At 41.4% G+C, this 17,272-nt stretch overlaps 1 protein-coding gene across 1 annotated transcript in view; it reads right to left on the bottom strand.

The window, feature by feature from the left end:
• The window catches only part of CERS3 (ceramide synthase 3), a 95,805-nt gene that overhangs the window by 28,862 nt on the left and 49,671 nt on the right, over positions 1–17,272 (bottom strand). The window contains exon 9 of the mRNA XM_007458460.1: positions 11,999–12,152. Coding sequence (XP_007458522.1) covers positions 11,999–12,152 — 154 coding nt within the window. The remainder of the gene's footprint in view (positions 1–11,998; positions 12,153–17,272) is intronic.

The following is a 17,272-nucleotide window of genomic DNA, read 5'->3' as shown; positions in this document are numbered from 1 at the left end:
AATATAAAAGACATTAAATTTTTTTTAATTTTTAAAATAATTAATTGTTTAAAGCAAAAAAGCAATATAATATGGAATTTATAATAAAAAATATATATATATATAATTTATTTATTTTTTGCGGTACACAGGCCTCTCACTGTTGTGGCCTCTCCCAGACGCGCGGGCTCCGGACGCGCGGGCTCAGCGGCCATGGCTCACGGGCCCAGCCGCTCTGCGGCATGTGGGATCTTCCCGGACTGGGGCACTCCCCTGCATCGGCAGGTGGACTCTCAACCACTGTGCCACCAGGGAAGCCCTATATTTATATTTTTATATAAACATTATATATTATTATATATAATTAAATGCATGGCAACAATAGCACAAAGGACAGGAGTGAGTAAGTAAATAAATAGGGCAATGAAAGCCTTTAAACTTCTATAAACAATACTGTTTCTGTGCTTGAGGAAGAAAACATGATTTACTTTACAAAAAGGGGAAAAGGATATATGTGCATATAGGTGGTGATTCTCAATCATGGAGATTTTTACCTGGGAACATCTGCCAACATCTGGAGACATTTTTGGTTGTCATACTGTAGGTGAGAGTGCTACTAGCATCTGCTGAGTAGAGGCCAGGGATTCTGCTAAACAACCTATAGTGCACAGGACACCCCCTACAACAATAATTATCTGGCCCAGGATGTCTCTAGTGCCACTCACTGCTGAGAAGCCCTGAGCCAGAGACAGACCTGCTGATTTCAAGGATGCCTCTGGAACACATATCCCTCATGGGGAAGAGAGGCAGTCAGCACTGCCGGGACCTGTGTGAAGACTGGGAGCCAGGAGGGCCGCCTTCTCCACTGGTGATGAGAGCAAGCAGATGGGGCATCAAATCTGCCACCTCCAGCACCTGCTTCCCAGCAGGTTTCCGAAACCTCTTGGAAAGGCCTGGCCTGACCCCAAACTCCTTCAAAGGGCAGTGACCACCTCCTCACCCCTTCCCACTCCAGAAACCTGCAAGTGGCAGGTTTTCTCACCAAGCACCTCAGCAAAGTGTTTCAATGCCTCAGTGGGTGGGCTAGCATTCACTAACCTATTTTCCACAGCTCATAAAGGATATACAGCATGAGAGAAATGAGTGTCTTGGGAGTGAGGGGCGAACAGGAAAGTACAACTGGGATTGAGACTGACTCGGAAACCATGGAATGTTTGGTTCCATGATTATGAGACTACCACATACTTCTCCACACCTCACAGTTTAGAGAGTAATTTCATTTACATCATAGCATTTTATCCTTGCCACAACCCTGTAAGGAAGGTAAGGCAGTTATCAACTCGAATTACAGAACAGAGGGTGGAGACTCAAATCAAGATGGCAGAGTAGGAGGACGCAGAACTTGCCTCCCCCCCATGAACACACTGAAAATATACCTATATGTGGAAAAATTCTCACTGAAAACTAACTGAAAACTGGCAGAACGACTCCTGTACAACCAAGGCTGTAAGAAAGATACATGCGAAATCAGGCAGGAAGGAAAAAGAAGCAATTGGGTCGGTACCTGTGCCCCTGGGAGGGGACTCAGAGAAAAGGGAGATGACATGGGTGGAGATCCTCCCTGGGGAGTAGGCAGTTTGAGCCACCTATTGGCCACCTCAGCTCTGGGGTCCGACAAAGGGAAGATGAGACCCCTTGGCTAGTTGGAGGGCTGGTGGTACTAACATAAGGGCTGAGGGAAGCCTGAACTCTGCTCATGAGGAGTGTGGGAATGCTTGCTTGCTCCCAAAGCAGGGCAGAAAGGGTGGATTGAGACCACATGGCTGGCTGACTGGTCTCCCGTAACCACCTCAGTGCGCACCCCAGCCTTAGCTGACCCAACACCTCAGCACTGTTTGCCTTGCATTGTAACTCCACATGGGAACATAGGCAGCCACAACCAAGGAAAAAGCTCAGCTGTGAGATGCTGTGGCAGCTCAAACCCTAAGCGGCACCTGAGCAGGAAGCAGGCAGCCATTCCTGGCAATTGCAGAGACAGTGCATCAGAGGCAGATTATATCTCTGATGGCAGCCAGACTGCCACAGCCCCTGCCCTGTCCCTCACTGAATACCCACACCAGCCCATCTTGCTCCAGCACTGCTCCCCACTGGGGCTGAGTATGCCAGTGCTGGGAGGGGTGTAGAGCACACACTTAAAAAAGCTGTGCCAGCTCCACCTGACCCTCAGGGTTTCTGCTCCAGAAACTTGGGACATGACCCCACCCCCAAAAGGGGGGTGACATCCACTGAGCAGAGGGAAAGCCCTACCTCACACCTGGCTTTGGTCCTAGCCCTTCCTTCTCCAGGCCCACCTCCTACCAAGGTGATAGCTGCCAGTACACCCTGAGGAAAGACATGACTTGTGTTCATGCCAGATCTAACTCTCCCACCAAAGCCACTGGGCACATGCAGACTATATAGGGATGCTCTCACATAAGGACATCCCTTCAAGACCACAGTAGGTAACTATTTCACCTAATTTCATAGAGAGAGGAAGATAAGCAAAATAAGACAGAGGAATTTGTCTCAATTGAAAGAGCAAGGAAAACCCCTGAAAAAAACAACACTAATGAAACAGAAATAAACAATTTACTAGATAAAGAATTAAAAGCATTAGTAATAAGAATGCTAACTGAATCAGGGAAAAGAACGGATGAACACAGTGAAAAAATTTAACAAGGAACTAGAAAGTATAAAAAATAACCAGTCAGGGCTTCCCTGGTGATGCAGTGGTTAAGAATCCACCTGCCAATGCAGGGGACACGGGTTCGAGCCCTGGTCCAGGAAGATCCCACATGCCGCAGAGCAACTAAGCCTGTGCACCACAGCTACTGAGCCTGCACTCTCGAGCCCGCGAGCCACAACTACTGAGCCTGCGTGCTGCAACTACTGAAGCCCGCATGCCTACAGCCTGTGCTCCACAACAAGAGAGGCCACCGCAATGAGAAGCCCACACACCACAACAAAGAGTAGCCCCTGATCGCCACAACTAGAGAAAGCCCGCGCACAGCAATGAAGACCCAGTGCAGCCAAAAATAAATAAATAAAAATAAATAAATAAATTTATATTAAAAAAATAACCAGTCAGAACTGAAGAATACAATAACTGAAGTAAAAAACATACTAAAAGGAATGAACATCAGACTAGATACAGAAGAACACATAAGTTATCTAGAAGATAGAAAAATGGAAATCACACAATCAAAACAGCAAAAAGAAAAAAGGTCTTTTTCTTAGTGGAAATAGTTTAAGGGATCTCTGGGATATCATCAAGTATCCCAGAAGGAGAAGAGAGAGAAAAGGGGGTTGAAAATGTATTTAATGGAATTATGGCTGAAAAATTCCCAAACCTGGAAGGAAACAGATATCCAGATAAAAGAGGCACAGAAGATGAACCAAATAAGATGAACCTAAACAGACCCACACCAAGACATATCACAATTACAATGGCAAAAGTTAGAGATAAAGCGAGAATTCTAAAGGCAACAAGAAAAAAAACAAAGAGTCATATACAAGGGAACACCCATAAGGCTATCAGCTGATTTTTCTGCAGTGACTTAGCAGGCCAGAAGGGAGTGGCATGATATATTTAAAGTGCTGAAAGGGAAACCTTGCAAACTAGTGTACTCTACCCAGCAAGATTATCATTTAGAATCCTAGTACAATGTTTGTGGGATTGTAAATTGGTGCAGCCACTATGGAAGACAGTATGGAGGTTCCTCAAAAACACTGAAAATACAACTACCATAAGACCCAGCAATCCCACAGCAATTCCCATCATATATCAGAAGAAAACAAACACACTAATTTGAAAAGATACATATACCCCAATGTTCATAGCAGCATTATTTACAACAGCCAAGACATGGAAGCAACCTAAGTAAGTGCTCATCAACAGAAGAATGGATAAAGAAGATGTGGTGTATATATATATACAATGGAATATTACTCAGCCATTAAAAAAGAATGAAATTCTGCCATTTGCAACAACATGAATGGACCTAAAGAGTATTATGCTTAGTGAAATAAGTCAGACAAAGACAAACACTCTATGTTATTTACATGTGGAATCTAAAAGATAAAACAAATGAATGTATATAACAAAACAGAAATGGACTCACAGATACAGAGATCAAACTAGTGGTTACCAGTGGGGAGAAGGGAGGGGCGAGGGGCAGATAGGGGTATGGGATCAAGAGACACAAACTACTATGTAGGAAATAAATAAGCAACGAGGATATATGGTACAGCATGGGGAAATATAGCCATAAATGGAATATAATCTATAAACATATTGAATCATTATGTTGTACACTTGAAACTAATATAATATTGTAAATCAACTATACCTCAATTAAAAAACAAAGAAAGAAAGCAGAGGGTGAAAAAATAAATAACTTCTCTAAGGCCTCACATCTCAGTGTTTGGGAAGCCATACCCTTTGATCCTTAGTCTGCCTCCCTACAGAGGGTAAATGCAATCCTCTTTGGGGGGGCTGGCATTAGGTTCAGGGTAGGGCAGGCAGAGATCGGAGGCCATGTGGACACCATGATGCACAGCCCAGAAACCCCTTCAGGACCACAGCTCTAATTTCCCAGCTATGGGAGCTCCCAGCTGTGTCCTTCTCTGGTCTTATCCTTGGATGAAGGGAACTCCCTTGACCAGAGTTATGCCCCTTTCCATAGGGCAGCCCATGTCCAGTAACAGGCTAATGCTGGGGTACAGAGGTCTGGCCCCTTTGCTTCAACTGGGATATCTCTGAAGGGCCACTCAGCTCTAGAGTGCTCTGTAGAGTTGGCTGAGGCCTTTGTAGCAATTGCATCACAGTTTAATTTCTCCCTCTGCCCAGTCCAGCTCCTTTCCCTCCCTCACAGGTGTGGAATCCCAGAGTACCCCTAAAAGCCTTCTGTGTATACACATGCACACACACATACAAATACTCACAACTGATATGGGGAAGAAACAATGGCTACAGAAAGTAGACAAAGTTTGATTAGGTCTCTTCTACACATTCACTGAGTTTTACCCTCTCCTCATTATTCATTTTCTGGACAGCCAAGATCTTGGGGTCTCAAGAAGGGTGGACTTTCTCTACACTCTTCACACCATCTCACACCCAAAGAAGTGGGTATATTGATTGTTAGGTGTGCAGGGAGGTTGACTGGCTTCTATCAAATCATGATGTAAGTAGCCACCCGGTGTAGCTACTGGGTGGGACCAGTACTGACTTTAGACTGTGTCCCTGTTGTGGCCAGGCCTCAGTGCAGTGCTCCAGAGACTGGGTCATAGGTCCCAACCCAGCCAACGAGTAAGAACTGCCAATCCCATTCCCTTAGAAGATCTGACCACAGTCTCCAGGTTCACACTGAAAACATTACAGAAGTATACCTACAGGCCTGAGCTGCTTCGAGCAACATTGAGGAAATGACAGGTCTCAGGGCAGGCCTGCAGAACGTGCTTCAGAGCCACAGGAAGAGGGTACGTGCCCAGTGCTGCTCGCTTTAAGATTTCCTGAGTCTGCCACGTGTGGCAAGGAGACACCATTTGCAGAAAACAGCCCCACTGAGAGTCAGAGTTCCACAGATGGCATGCTTGTTATTCCCTAAAACAGAACTCAGATAAAGCCATCTGCATCATAAATCATTCAAGCGCTAAAGCCCACATGATAAATCAAAATGAAAATGTTTTTAAAAGGAACTAATTTTATCCATATCTACAAACAGAATGAGTTTTCAAGAATAGGGTTCCTTTTGTGTTACATAAAGCTCCCTTCTAAGACTTCTGTAGTGGGGGGTGGACCTCGCCCCGCACAGGGAGGGATGCAGCCACAGAAAACTGGGAGGTAAACAGGGACAGTGTTGGCCAGGGCACACTCTTCCCCCACACCTGCTCTTACCAATCTCTCTGCCCCAAGAGGCCATTAATAAAGCTTTCACATACTGCTGTGAATGCGTAGATTTATTAACAAGCCATGAATTGTGCTTGTCCCCTTGTCCCCTTGTCTAGGCTGATACAGAAAGAGAAACTCAAGTTCCATATACAACATCTATGTGTATGTGTGTGTTTACGTGCATGTGCTTAGGTTCTGTTTTTCTGTGTGTCTGTTTTTCTACTAATAAAATGAAGAATATCCATTCCTTTCAGGAATATATAAAAACCCACTGCATTTTGTGAAATTATTTTTAAAACCGTGGGTACAAGAGATGTCAGAGCTTCTTTTATCTCTTCACTTTTCACCCATAGCTCACCCTCCTTTTCAGCTTCAGTGAAATACCATCAGGGGAGCATCAGGTCAACATTTGGGACAGAGGAAAGAAAGTAGGATTTAAGTATCCATTACTATCCTCAAAAATGCTTCATGGGACAGCTCTCACCTGAACAAGTCCCTTCCTTTTATAACAGCTTCAGTTAACCTCTTGTCCATCAAACGACCTGCAGTACCTCCAAGAACAGTATCTTGAAAACCATTGTTAGAAAACACATAAGACAAAAAAGTTAAGAGCACACACAAAGGGAGCTAATATGTGATAAAGTAAGTATGGAAAATCACTGTAGTATAATTCATGGGCAATTGCAGGGAAGGGAGGTCCGCCATTTTTTTAACTTATTTATTTGTTTATTTTTGGCTGTGTTGGGTCTTCGTTGCGTGTGGGCTTTCTCTAGTTGTGGCAAGCTGGAGCTACTCTGCATTGTGGTGCGCAGGCTTCTCAACGCTGTGGCTTCTCTTGTTGCGGAGCACGGGCTCTAGAGCACAGGCTCAGTAGTTGTGGTGCACGGGCTTAGTTGCTCTGCGGTATGTGGGATCTTCCCAGACCAGGGCTCGAACCCGTGTCCCCTGCATTGGCAGGCAGATTCTTAACCACTGTGCCACCAGGGAAGCCCCAGGTCCGCCATTTTTAAACAGACACCCAGCATCTGAAATCTTCTAGAGGGAACAGGGCCCACTCAGCTGCTGGCACCCAGCTGCTTTCCATGCCTCCAAAGGAAGAGAGGGTGGATTGAAGAAAACTGAAATAAAATCTTGTTTTATGACCATGCCAGTGTAAGAAAATGCCTGCATAATGTTATCCTGGTGTGGAGAAGAGGTATTCACTGAGGAGGTTGCTGGGGGTTCCAGTCCTGATTTGCACGGCCTTACGATGTCCCTTTCTCCCTCTGAGCCTCCATTTTCCCTTTTAGCAGGTGAACCCCTCCTTCCAGTTCTGGGCTGCTTCCATCTCCATTGTGAGTGTGAGGTTGGGTCTTCTCCCAAGCAACCACCTTGGTGCCCTGGCTGTACCTGTGGGTCTGTTTCGGAGGCCTCCCAGTCGAAGGCAAAGCAACAGGAATTCCGTTGGGGGCATATGGAGCTGGGAAGAGGCCAGTTTACTTGTAGGGCTTGGCTCTTACTCATGATACATTTTTTTTCCCTTTCTTTATTATCTTAGAACCATTCAGATGGTTGCCTAGTCTACTTTGACTCCTTTAAACAACTCTACACTTCAGGTTTATTTAAAAAAAAAACACAAAATAGGTTTATGACTGATTTAAGCCAGGAAATCCCCTAATGGGAATATCCTTAATGAGATTTTCTAAAGAGAACCCTCTATGAAGAGCTGGAATTAATTGATTATTTGTAAGGTAACCAAGCAAAGTTTATGATAAGATCATGAAGTTTGTGGGAACGGAGCGTAAGCCACACTAAACATACACACACACACAGATGCACACTATTCCTGGGGAGGCAGAGAGCACAGAATTAGCCTCAGGAATCCCCACTCCTGTGTGACCTCGGGTAAGGCATGTCCCTTCCTCACTCAGCTCTCTCTTCCTCCATACAAGAGAGACTACCATCTACATGAACATGAGTGGTAAGCCACAGTAGCAAGGCCGTGAGGAGGGTCCTCGTGTCCTGGTAGACATTTAGTGGTCTCTTCTAGCTCTAAAATCCTATGGGATTCTCCATTTTGTGGCTGGGCTGAACATGTAGTATAGAATATTCAAATTTGAAATTCTTTGAGCCCAGCAACTTTGCAAAGTTATCAAATTTTACAAATTCCACTGTTGTTTCTTGAATAGACTGTTAATCTAGTTAATCTATATAAATATCCAGAAATATGGAAATATAAACCAATAGCATTTTTCTAACACTCTCAGTAGTCAGCCTTTGTGGTATTTTTATAATGTCTTGTTCAGCAAATGGCAGTTTTTACATCCACTATTGCCTACTAACAAAAGAGACTTGAAGTCTTCTTGGAAGTTACAGATTTTGTATTTCTTCCCTAATATGCTGATATCTGAGAAAATGTGTCAAAAAGTACCATCTAGAATGTGAGTCATGAAAGTCAACTGGCAGAAGACAGCTTAGGAAACTCTCATTAGAGCCACTGGTGGAAAGTCTAGGACTCTGACTCCTGACATCAGCTGCAGCCTTATTTAAGCAAATGGAAGAGAGAGCTTGAGTGAGAGCAAACTGTCAGGCCACTTGGAATTCACAGGGTCTCTGCCCAAGGAACCCGTGTATATTGTAACAGTGACAGTGATGATGGCAGCTAATGTTTATCATGTGTGCACTGGATGCCAGGTGCTGTTCTAAGGGCTTTCTCCTGTAAGGGAGGCACTAATATCATCAGCCCCATGATACAGGTGAGGAAGCTGAGGCAATAAATAGAAATAATATGCCCAAGATCACACAGCCATAAATGGGAGAGCTAAGATTTGAATCTACACAGAGCCTGTAGTCTTAGCTATTACCCTAAATGTTTCACTAGGAAGTAAAAATTATTAAAAATAAAAAATTACTTAAAAAATAATTACAAAACTGTTTTTATGCTTTTAAAAAGGTCATAAATAACTTGAAGGATCTGTCTGTGTTTTAATCTACTATCTTGATAACTCAATTTGTTTCTGTACTATTTTTTACTCCATACAAGTATTTAAAATTAATTTTCTGGTTATTGATTTTCTTCCCTGAATAATTAGAAAAGGTGAAGTATTACAAGTTAAGAGACTCAGGCTTTGCCATGCGATTACTGTGTGAATTTGGTTGAGGCCTCAGTTTCCTCATGTTTATTAGAGGGTTCCTTTCTTTAACTGAAACAGTTCAGCATGTGTAAATGTCATTCTGTGAACTTAAGAGACACTGCCTGTCGAGAGCAGATGGCTGGGGCCAGTGGCCAAGGGGCTGGCTTCTCCAGCCTGGGTGTTAGGGCTGCAGGCTACAGCTCTACCTCCACGTCTTGGCGATGAACCAGTCTAAGATGTCACAGAAACATGCTCAAGCTGGCCAGCACTCAGTATGATATTTAGAAAGAAGAAAATAAAAGCTTAAGGATGATCAAGTTCTCTTAAGTAATATTAAACAAAAGCATGCTATGCTTCTTCTAATTCCCTCTGAAAGCACTTCTCATGTTTGCAAAGAGAATGACAGGTTGAATATGTCAGCCCCTCATACTTCCGGATGTGATGTGTAAGCTGGTAGTTTATCACAAAATCATCCACTTTATAGGAACCAGTTAAGTTTCAGTGCCAACTCTTGTTCTCAAACAGCAAGATGACTGCTAACTATGGTGTGTATATGTTAGTGGCCTGAAATTACAGTGATATTGTTATTTTAAGGTAGCAAGTGGTAGAAGGTCCTCACTCACCATATGCATGCAATGATATTATTGTTTAGGGAAAATAAGATGTGAATACTTAAAAAAATCACTGTTTTTAAGAATAATCACTTTTGTCTTTTCAGTCTACCATGCAAATTCATAGAGACCATAAACAGATTAATAAATTATTTTTTAACTTGTCATCCAAATTATTTATTCATTTACATATTCAAAATTACTTATTAGGGCCCTGCCAGACATAAGGAACTTGAAAAGACAAATTCTCAATTGCTGTTATAGGATTAAAAAAAAAATTTTTTTTGGAGGCCTACAAACCTCTGCAATTCCATTTTTTAAATATCAAGAATTAGTCACCTTGGTAACAATTGTGGTGTGTATGAAATGCTAAATATTTATTAAATAGAATTGAAAACTGACTTGTTAGCTGTTCCTCTAAAAATTTCAACTCCTACCTCTGTCCCTCTCCTCCCCTTTGCAATGCAACTATGCCTTCAAACAGCATTCTTTAAAAGTCGGCTTTATGGCTTTGGAGGAAGAAGCTGATTTCACAGCCAGATTTGCCACTGCTGTGGAAAACAGAGCGCACATGCAAGCCAGCTGAAGTCATGTGGACTGCAAGGATTAGGGCCGCGGGGGCCTCCACTGCTGCTGTCAAATTGCAATTGGAAACAGCTTTTCCAAAGTACAGCATGAGAAATCAGGAATTCCTGTCCACAGCTCCCCAACCCACTGGGTTTTTATCAGGCTTGGTACAACCCATTAGAGATCAGAAATAAGAAAATCATGATGAAACCAAACAAGAGTATTTTCTGGTTTCCAAGTTTTGTTCTGCCTGGATCCCTTCCAAGCCTGTAATTACTGTCACTCACCAGTTAATAAGGGAACCATTTCTGCCTAGGGACAGGAGCTCCAGGAAGGCTGGACCCAAAGGTCGGGCAGGCTCAGTTCAGTGACCTGCCTTCTGTCCAACCCCTGGATGTGCAAATTGTTTAACTGCTCAAATTCTTAAGTTTATCTCAGTTACTTGAACTGTATCTGTCACTTAGGGATAAAATAACTTTTGCAGAGATCATAGAAAAACTATTTAGAACATTAATAAACTAGAACCATTCAATGAAAATTTTTTTTTTTTTTGGCACTCCAGCTTTAAAGGAAAGAATCTACTCTCAGGAAAACAATCTCAAGTCAGTAATTCAGTTTATAAAAGTAAAAAAACTTTCAGGATTTGGCTTGAGATTAATGCGATGTAGCCCAATTTCCTATACCTCTATCTAGATTTAGAAGATCTAGAGGTCAATTATGGCCACATCCACTTCATTTGTCAGCTCTTCAATGATCTTTGAGACACAATTGCTAAAGTAGGAAAATGAATTAATCAGAGAGTTGATCAAAAAATGAGCTTATCTGATAAATTACCAGCATACCTGTTACATATGAGTCACTCATTCTGGTCACGATACAATGCTGTGTTATACATGGATTAGGTAACACCCAAAAGTGAGCCAGCTGTAACTTTTTACCTTGAAAGATTCTTAATTAAAATTCCCTTGGATGTATGATTTCCAGGCAAGGAAGGAGCTGTGATTTGATTTTTTTTTTTTAACGTGCCTTAAAGACTCCAGTCAAATTCCATCTATTCAATGAAACTTTCCCTGGTCCCCTAATTTCTCTTCTGTCTTTCTCAGCAAGTTTCTGGGACCTCTCTTCAGCGCCGGACATTCTGTACAATATATGTAAGTTGCTAGTAGGTGAATATTCCCCAACTATATGTTGGGCTGTTTTCCCAAAGGCAGTGATTATGTCTTATTCATTTCTGAAGCCCTCTCCTCCCCTGTTCTGAAATTAAAAACTAGAATTCAAAACAAAACAAACAGAAAAGCCCCTTCTTTTGTCTAAAATGTATTATTAATTTCTTAGGGAAGAAGATGTTTTCAGAAAAAAGTATAGGCAAATGATGGACAAAGTTTCAGAGAGGAAGAGAAAGCTCAGGGGGAGAACATTATGTGCAAATTGGATGTTCAGCAAAGGTAAACAAACCAAGGATCTGAAACAGTACCCAACTATCACCATAAAGCTTGCCCAAACTGGAGCAAATTTAGACTTATTAGGACATTCTTTAAGAAGCAGCATTCAATTTTTGGACAGAAATTTTCAAAAAATACCCTTGTCCTCTAATAAAAGCAATTTCTTAAGAACACCTTAGAAATCTACTTAATGAAAAATCTATAGTTTGGAGAAACTTTTATCAAGATGGATCAAATCAAGAAAAAAAAATTCTGGTTAACTATAAATTAAGTAGAATGTTCCACCAGCTGGGCCTCACCTTCAATCTGGCAATGAAATCTATTTGTTAAGAGCAATGAGACATGAACAGCCCTTACCTTTGTGAATATACATCTTTTGAGCATCTTCAGGATGAAGTAACCCCAGTAAAGATTAAGAATTTGCAGGACCATGAGCTGTAGGTTGAGGAAGATGAATGAAAAGAAAGGCTCAAGGTACTGCAGAGGCAGAATCAGCGTGAAATACAAAATCCTGAAAAACCAAACAGATGAGAGTATTTCATTACAGTCAAAGTACTTGTGAATTTTCAGTGAGAAAACAAATACTTTATCTCCCAAGGCATACACTTATTTCATTCCTAATGATGTCCAGGAAAGTCTCAAGAGAAAACAATATGATAATATTACCTTATATATCATTATTGGCAAGCCACAAAAAAATACAGTCTGCCTCCTAGGAGAAAAGTTAAAGCAAATGGAATTTGTATTGCCATGTTGCCTACACTCCAATGTTTCTTTACCTCGGTTTCCTCTCTGCAAAGAGATGAGTGTACACTAACCCCACTCACCTTCTCAGGATTGGATAACACAAGATAATGAATGTGTATATGGGGTTATTATTGCCTTTTGACACAATCTCATTTATTTGGCATCAAAAGTGAATGAGGGAAAAAAAAAAGTGAGTGAGGAATTCTACAAATTTTGTGGATAAAAGAGACTTTTTAAGGAAGCAAAAGTTCTGTTATTACTTCTACTTCCACTTTCTAAAGTGAATTGCATACTTTATTAATTTCATAAACAGACTCCTGGACACAATTTGAACCGCCCTCAATGACCAGAATGCACAGTGCCTTCAGATACAATTGCAGTATGAAGGCTATCTGTTGTCTTCCCAAACTGCATACACTGCTAGGATTTTAGAGTTCCTGGATAGGTTTGTTTGTAAGTATATTATTCGAATTATAAAAATAATTTATTCATATAAAATTGGAAAAATAAGAAAGTTGCCCATAAAATCATGATTTTAAACAAATAATACTGTAATTTCTGTGTGTTATCTTCTATTTTTTCCTACATATATTTATTTTAATTTTATTTTTAAATTAACATATAGTAAAATTGACTATTTTGGGGTGTGCAGTTCTATGAATTATAATATGTGCATAGATTTGTGTAACTACCACCACAATATGGAGACAGAGCAGTTCCATTATCCCCCAAACACCAGTGCTGTCCCTTTGTAGTCACATCCCCAGGCCTAACACTCAGCAACCCCTTATCTATTCTCCATCCCTTTAATTTTGTCTTTTCAAGAAGGCCATACAAATGGAATCATACAGTGTGCCAGCTTTTGAGACTGCCTTCTTTCACTCAGCATAGAGCCTTTGAGATTCATGCAAGTTGTGGGTATCAACAGCACACTCCTTTTTTTTTATTACTGAGTTGCATTCCATTGTGTGGATGTACCCATTACAGAACATTTGTATTATTTCCAGTTTTTGACAATTATGGACAGAACTTCTATAAATGTTTATGTACAGGTTTTTGTGTGCACATAAGTTTTCATTTCTCAAGGATAAAATACATAGGGTTGGGATTGCTGGGTATCACACTGAAAGTATATGTTTAACTTTATAAGAAACTGAAAAGCTGTTTCCCAGAGTGGCTGTGTTGCATCCCTACCAGCAACGTCCGAAAGCTCCAGTTGCTGCTCATCCTGAGCAGCACTTGCTATTGTCCTGTAGAGACTTTGCCACTCTAGTAAAAGTAGCACACGTGGGATCTTACGTTCAATTCCATTTAACTTTAAATCAAAAACATTTTACCTGAAAAACTTGGTGTATATTGTCTTTCCCAAATCAAAGTTTATTTCTTTAGAAAATAAAGAAAATAAAGAAAATGAAGAATAAAGTATATTCCTAAAGGTGAGAATACTATTCCAAGGCATACATTAAAAGTACAGAAGTTCAAGCTTATATTAAAAGCTATTAAGACTTTACCAGATTATTTTCCAAAATTATAACAATTTAGAAGGTGACCAGCAATTTATGAAAGAAGAGTTTTATTGAACCCCCCTAACCAGTATTAAGTGGGTTTAAAATTTGCTAATTTAAAAAATAAAACAATTCTTTTAACATCTTTATTAGAGTATAATTGCTTTACAGTATTGTGTTAGTTTCTGATGTATAACAAAGTGAATCAGCTATATGTATACATATATCCCCATATCCTCTCCCTCTTGAGCCTCCCTCCCACCTTCCCTATCCCACCCCTATAGGTGATCACAAAGCACTGAGCTGACCTCCCTGTGCTATGCAGCTGCTTCTCACTAGCTATCTATTTTACATTTGGTAGTATATATATGTCAGTGCTACTCTCTCACTTCATCCCAGTTTACCCTTCCCCCTCCCTGTGTCCTCAATTCTATTCTCTACATTTGCGTCTTTATTCCTATCCTGCCCCTAGGCTCATCAGAACCATTCTTTTTTAGATTCCATATATATGTGTTAGCTTACAGTATTTGTTTTTCTCTTTCTGACTTACTTCACTCTGTATGACAGACTCTAAGTCCATCCACCTCCCTACAAATAACTCAATTTCATTTCTTGTATATATGTGGCACATCTTCTTTATCCATTCATCTGCTGATGGTCACTTAGGTTGCTTCCATGTCCTGGCTATTGCAAACAGTGCTGCAATGAACATTGTGTTACAGGTCTCTTTTTGAATTACAGTTTTCTCAAGGTATATGCCCAGTAGTGGGATTGCTAAGTCATATGGTAGCTCTATTTTTAGTCTTTTAAGGAACCTCCATACTGTTCTCCATAGTGGCTGTATCAGTTTACATTCCTACCAACAGTGCAAGAGGGTTCCCTTTTCTCCACACCCTCTCCAGCATTTATTGTTTGTAGATTTTTTGATAATGGCCATTCTGACTGGTGTGAAGTGATACCTCACTGTAGGTTTGATTTACATTTCTCTACTAATTAGTGAGGCTGGGCATCTTTTCATGTGTTTTTTGGCCATCTTATATGTTCTTTGGAGAAATGTCTGTTTAGCTATTCTATTTTTGGATTGGGTTGTTTGTTTTTTAATATTGAGCTGCATGAGCTGCTTGTAAATTTTGGAGATTAACCTTTTGTCAGTTGCTTCATTTGCAAATATTTTCTCCCATTCTGAGGGTTGCCTTTTGCCTTATTTATGGTTTCCTTTGTTGTGCAAAAGCTTTTAAGTTTCATTAAGTCCCATTTGTTTACTTTTGTTTTTATTTCCATTTCTCTAGGAGGTGGGTCAGAAAAGATCTTCCTGTGAATTATGTCATAGAGTGTTGTTCTGCCTATGTTTTCCTCTAAGAGTTTTATAGTGTCTGGTCTTACATTTAGGTCCTTGCTGAGTAATCTTGGTTGTAGGTTTTTCCCTTTCATCACTTTAAAAATGTCCTGCCCCTCCCTTCTGGCTTGCAGAGTTTCTGCTGCAAGATCAGCTGTTAACCTTATGGGGTTTCCCTTACATGCTATTTGTTGCTTTTCCCTTGCTGCTTTTAATATTTTTTCTTTGTATTTAATTTTTGATAGTTTGATTAATATGTGTCTTGGTGTGTTTCTCCTTGCATTCATCCTGTATGGGGCTCTCTGTGCTTCCTGCACTTGACTATTTCCTTTCCCATGTTAGGGAAGTTTTCAACTATAATCTCTTCAAATATTTTCTCAGTCCCTTTCTTTTTCTCTTCTTCTTCTGGGACTCCTATAATTTGAATGTTGGTGCGTTTAATGTTGTTCCAGAGGTCTCTGAGACTGTCCTCAGTTCTTTTCATTCTTTTTTCTTTACTCTGCTCTGCAGCAGTTATTTCCACTATTTTATCTTCCAGGTCACTTATCCATTCTTCTGCTTCAGTTATTCTGCTATTGATTCCTTCTAGAGAATTTTTAATTTCATTTATTGTTTTGTTCATCATTATCTGTTTGCTCTTTAGCTCTTCTAGGTCCTTTTTAAATGTTTCTTGTATTTTCTCCATTCTATTTCCAAGATTTTGGATCATCTTTACTATCATTATTCTGAATTCTTTTTCAGGTAGACTGCCTATTTCCTCCTCATTTGTTTGGTCTGGTGGGTTTTTACCTTGCTCCTTAAGCTGCTGCATATTTCTGTGTCTTCTCATTTTGTTTAACTTACTTTTTTGGGGGGTCTCCTTTTCACAGGCTGCAGGTTAACAGTTCCTGTTGTTTTTGGTGTCTTCCCCCAGTGGGTGAGGTTGGTTCAGTGGCTTGTGTAGGCTTCTTAGTGGAGGGGACTTGTGCCTGAGTTCTCGTGGGTGGGGCTGGATCTTGTTCTTCTGGTGGGCAGGGCCACGTCCGGCAGTGTGTTTTGGGGTGTCTGTGAACTTAGTATGACTTTAGGCAACCTCTCTGCTATTGGGTGGGGTTGTGTTCCTGTCTTGCTAGTTGTTTGGCATGGGGCGTCCAGCCCTGGAGCTTGCTGGCCGTTGGGTGGAGCTGGGTCTTAGTGTTGAGATGGAGATCTATCGGAGAGCTCTCGCTGATTGATATTACATGGGGCCAGGAGGTCTCTGGTGGTCCAATGTCCTGGACTAGGCTCTCCCACCTTGGGGGCTCAGGCCTGACACCTGGCCACAGCACCAAGACCCTGCCAGCCACACGGCTCAGAAGAAAAGAAGGAAAAAAAAAAAAACACGAACAGATAGAACCACAAACCAAATGGTAAAAGAAAAACGAGGGGTGAGAGATGAGACAGTGGGATGCAGTGTGGGGTCTGACTTGGGGTTTCACCTGAGGCTTCCTTCTACCCCTGGTTACCGAGATGCAGAGAAGGCAGGAGCTGCTGCCCCTGCAGGCTGCCCCATCCTCCCTCCAAAACAATTTCAGCTTGCATTTTTTTCAACCTTTGACAGTTCCCTTTGACAGTCTGCTTAGTAGCTCTATTTCCTTTCTTTGTGAGTTATTAGTTTAAGACCTTTATTCAAAAAGCAATAATATGGGACTTCCCTGGTGCCACAGGGGTTAAGAATCCGCCTGCCAATGCAGGTGACACAGGTTCAAGCCCTGGTCCAGGAAGATCCCACAGGCTGCGGAGCAGCTAAGCCCATGCACTACAACTGCTGGGCCTGGGCTCTAGGGCCTACAAGCCACAACTACTGAGCTTGTGTGCCACAACTACAGAAGCCCGCGTGCCCAGAGCCCATGCTCCACAAGAGAAGCCACCGCAATGAGAAGCCCGCGCACTGCAATGAAGAGTTGCCTCCGCTTGTCGCAACTAGAGAAAGCCCGCATGCAGCAACGAAGACCCAATGCAGCCCAAAATAAATAAATTAGTTAATTAATTTTTTTAAAAGAAATAATATGAACTCTGAACTCA

The sequence above is a fragment of the Lipotes vexillifer genome, unplaced genomic scaffold, assembly GCF_000442215.2.
Source record: "Lipotes vexillifer unplaced genomic scaffold, Lipotes_vexillifer_v1.1 scaffold626, whole genome shotgun sequence".
Classification (NCBI taxonomy): Eukaryota; Metazoa; Chordata; class Mammalia; order Artiodactyla; family Lipotidae; genus Lipotes; species Lipotes vexillifer.
This window is presented reverse-complemented; position numbering and strand designations above follow the sequence as displayed.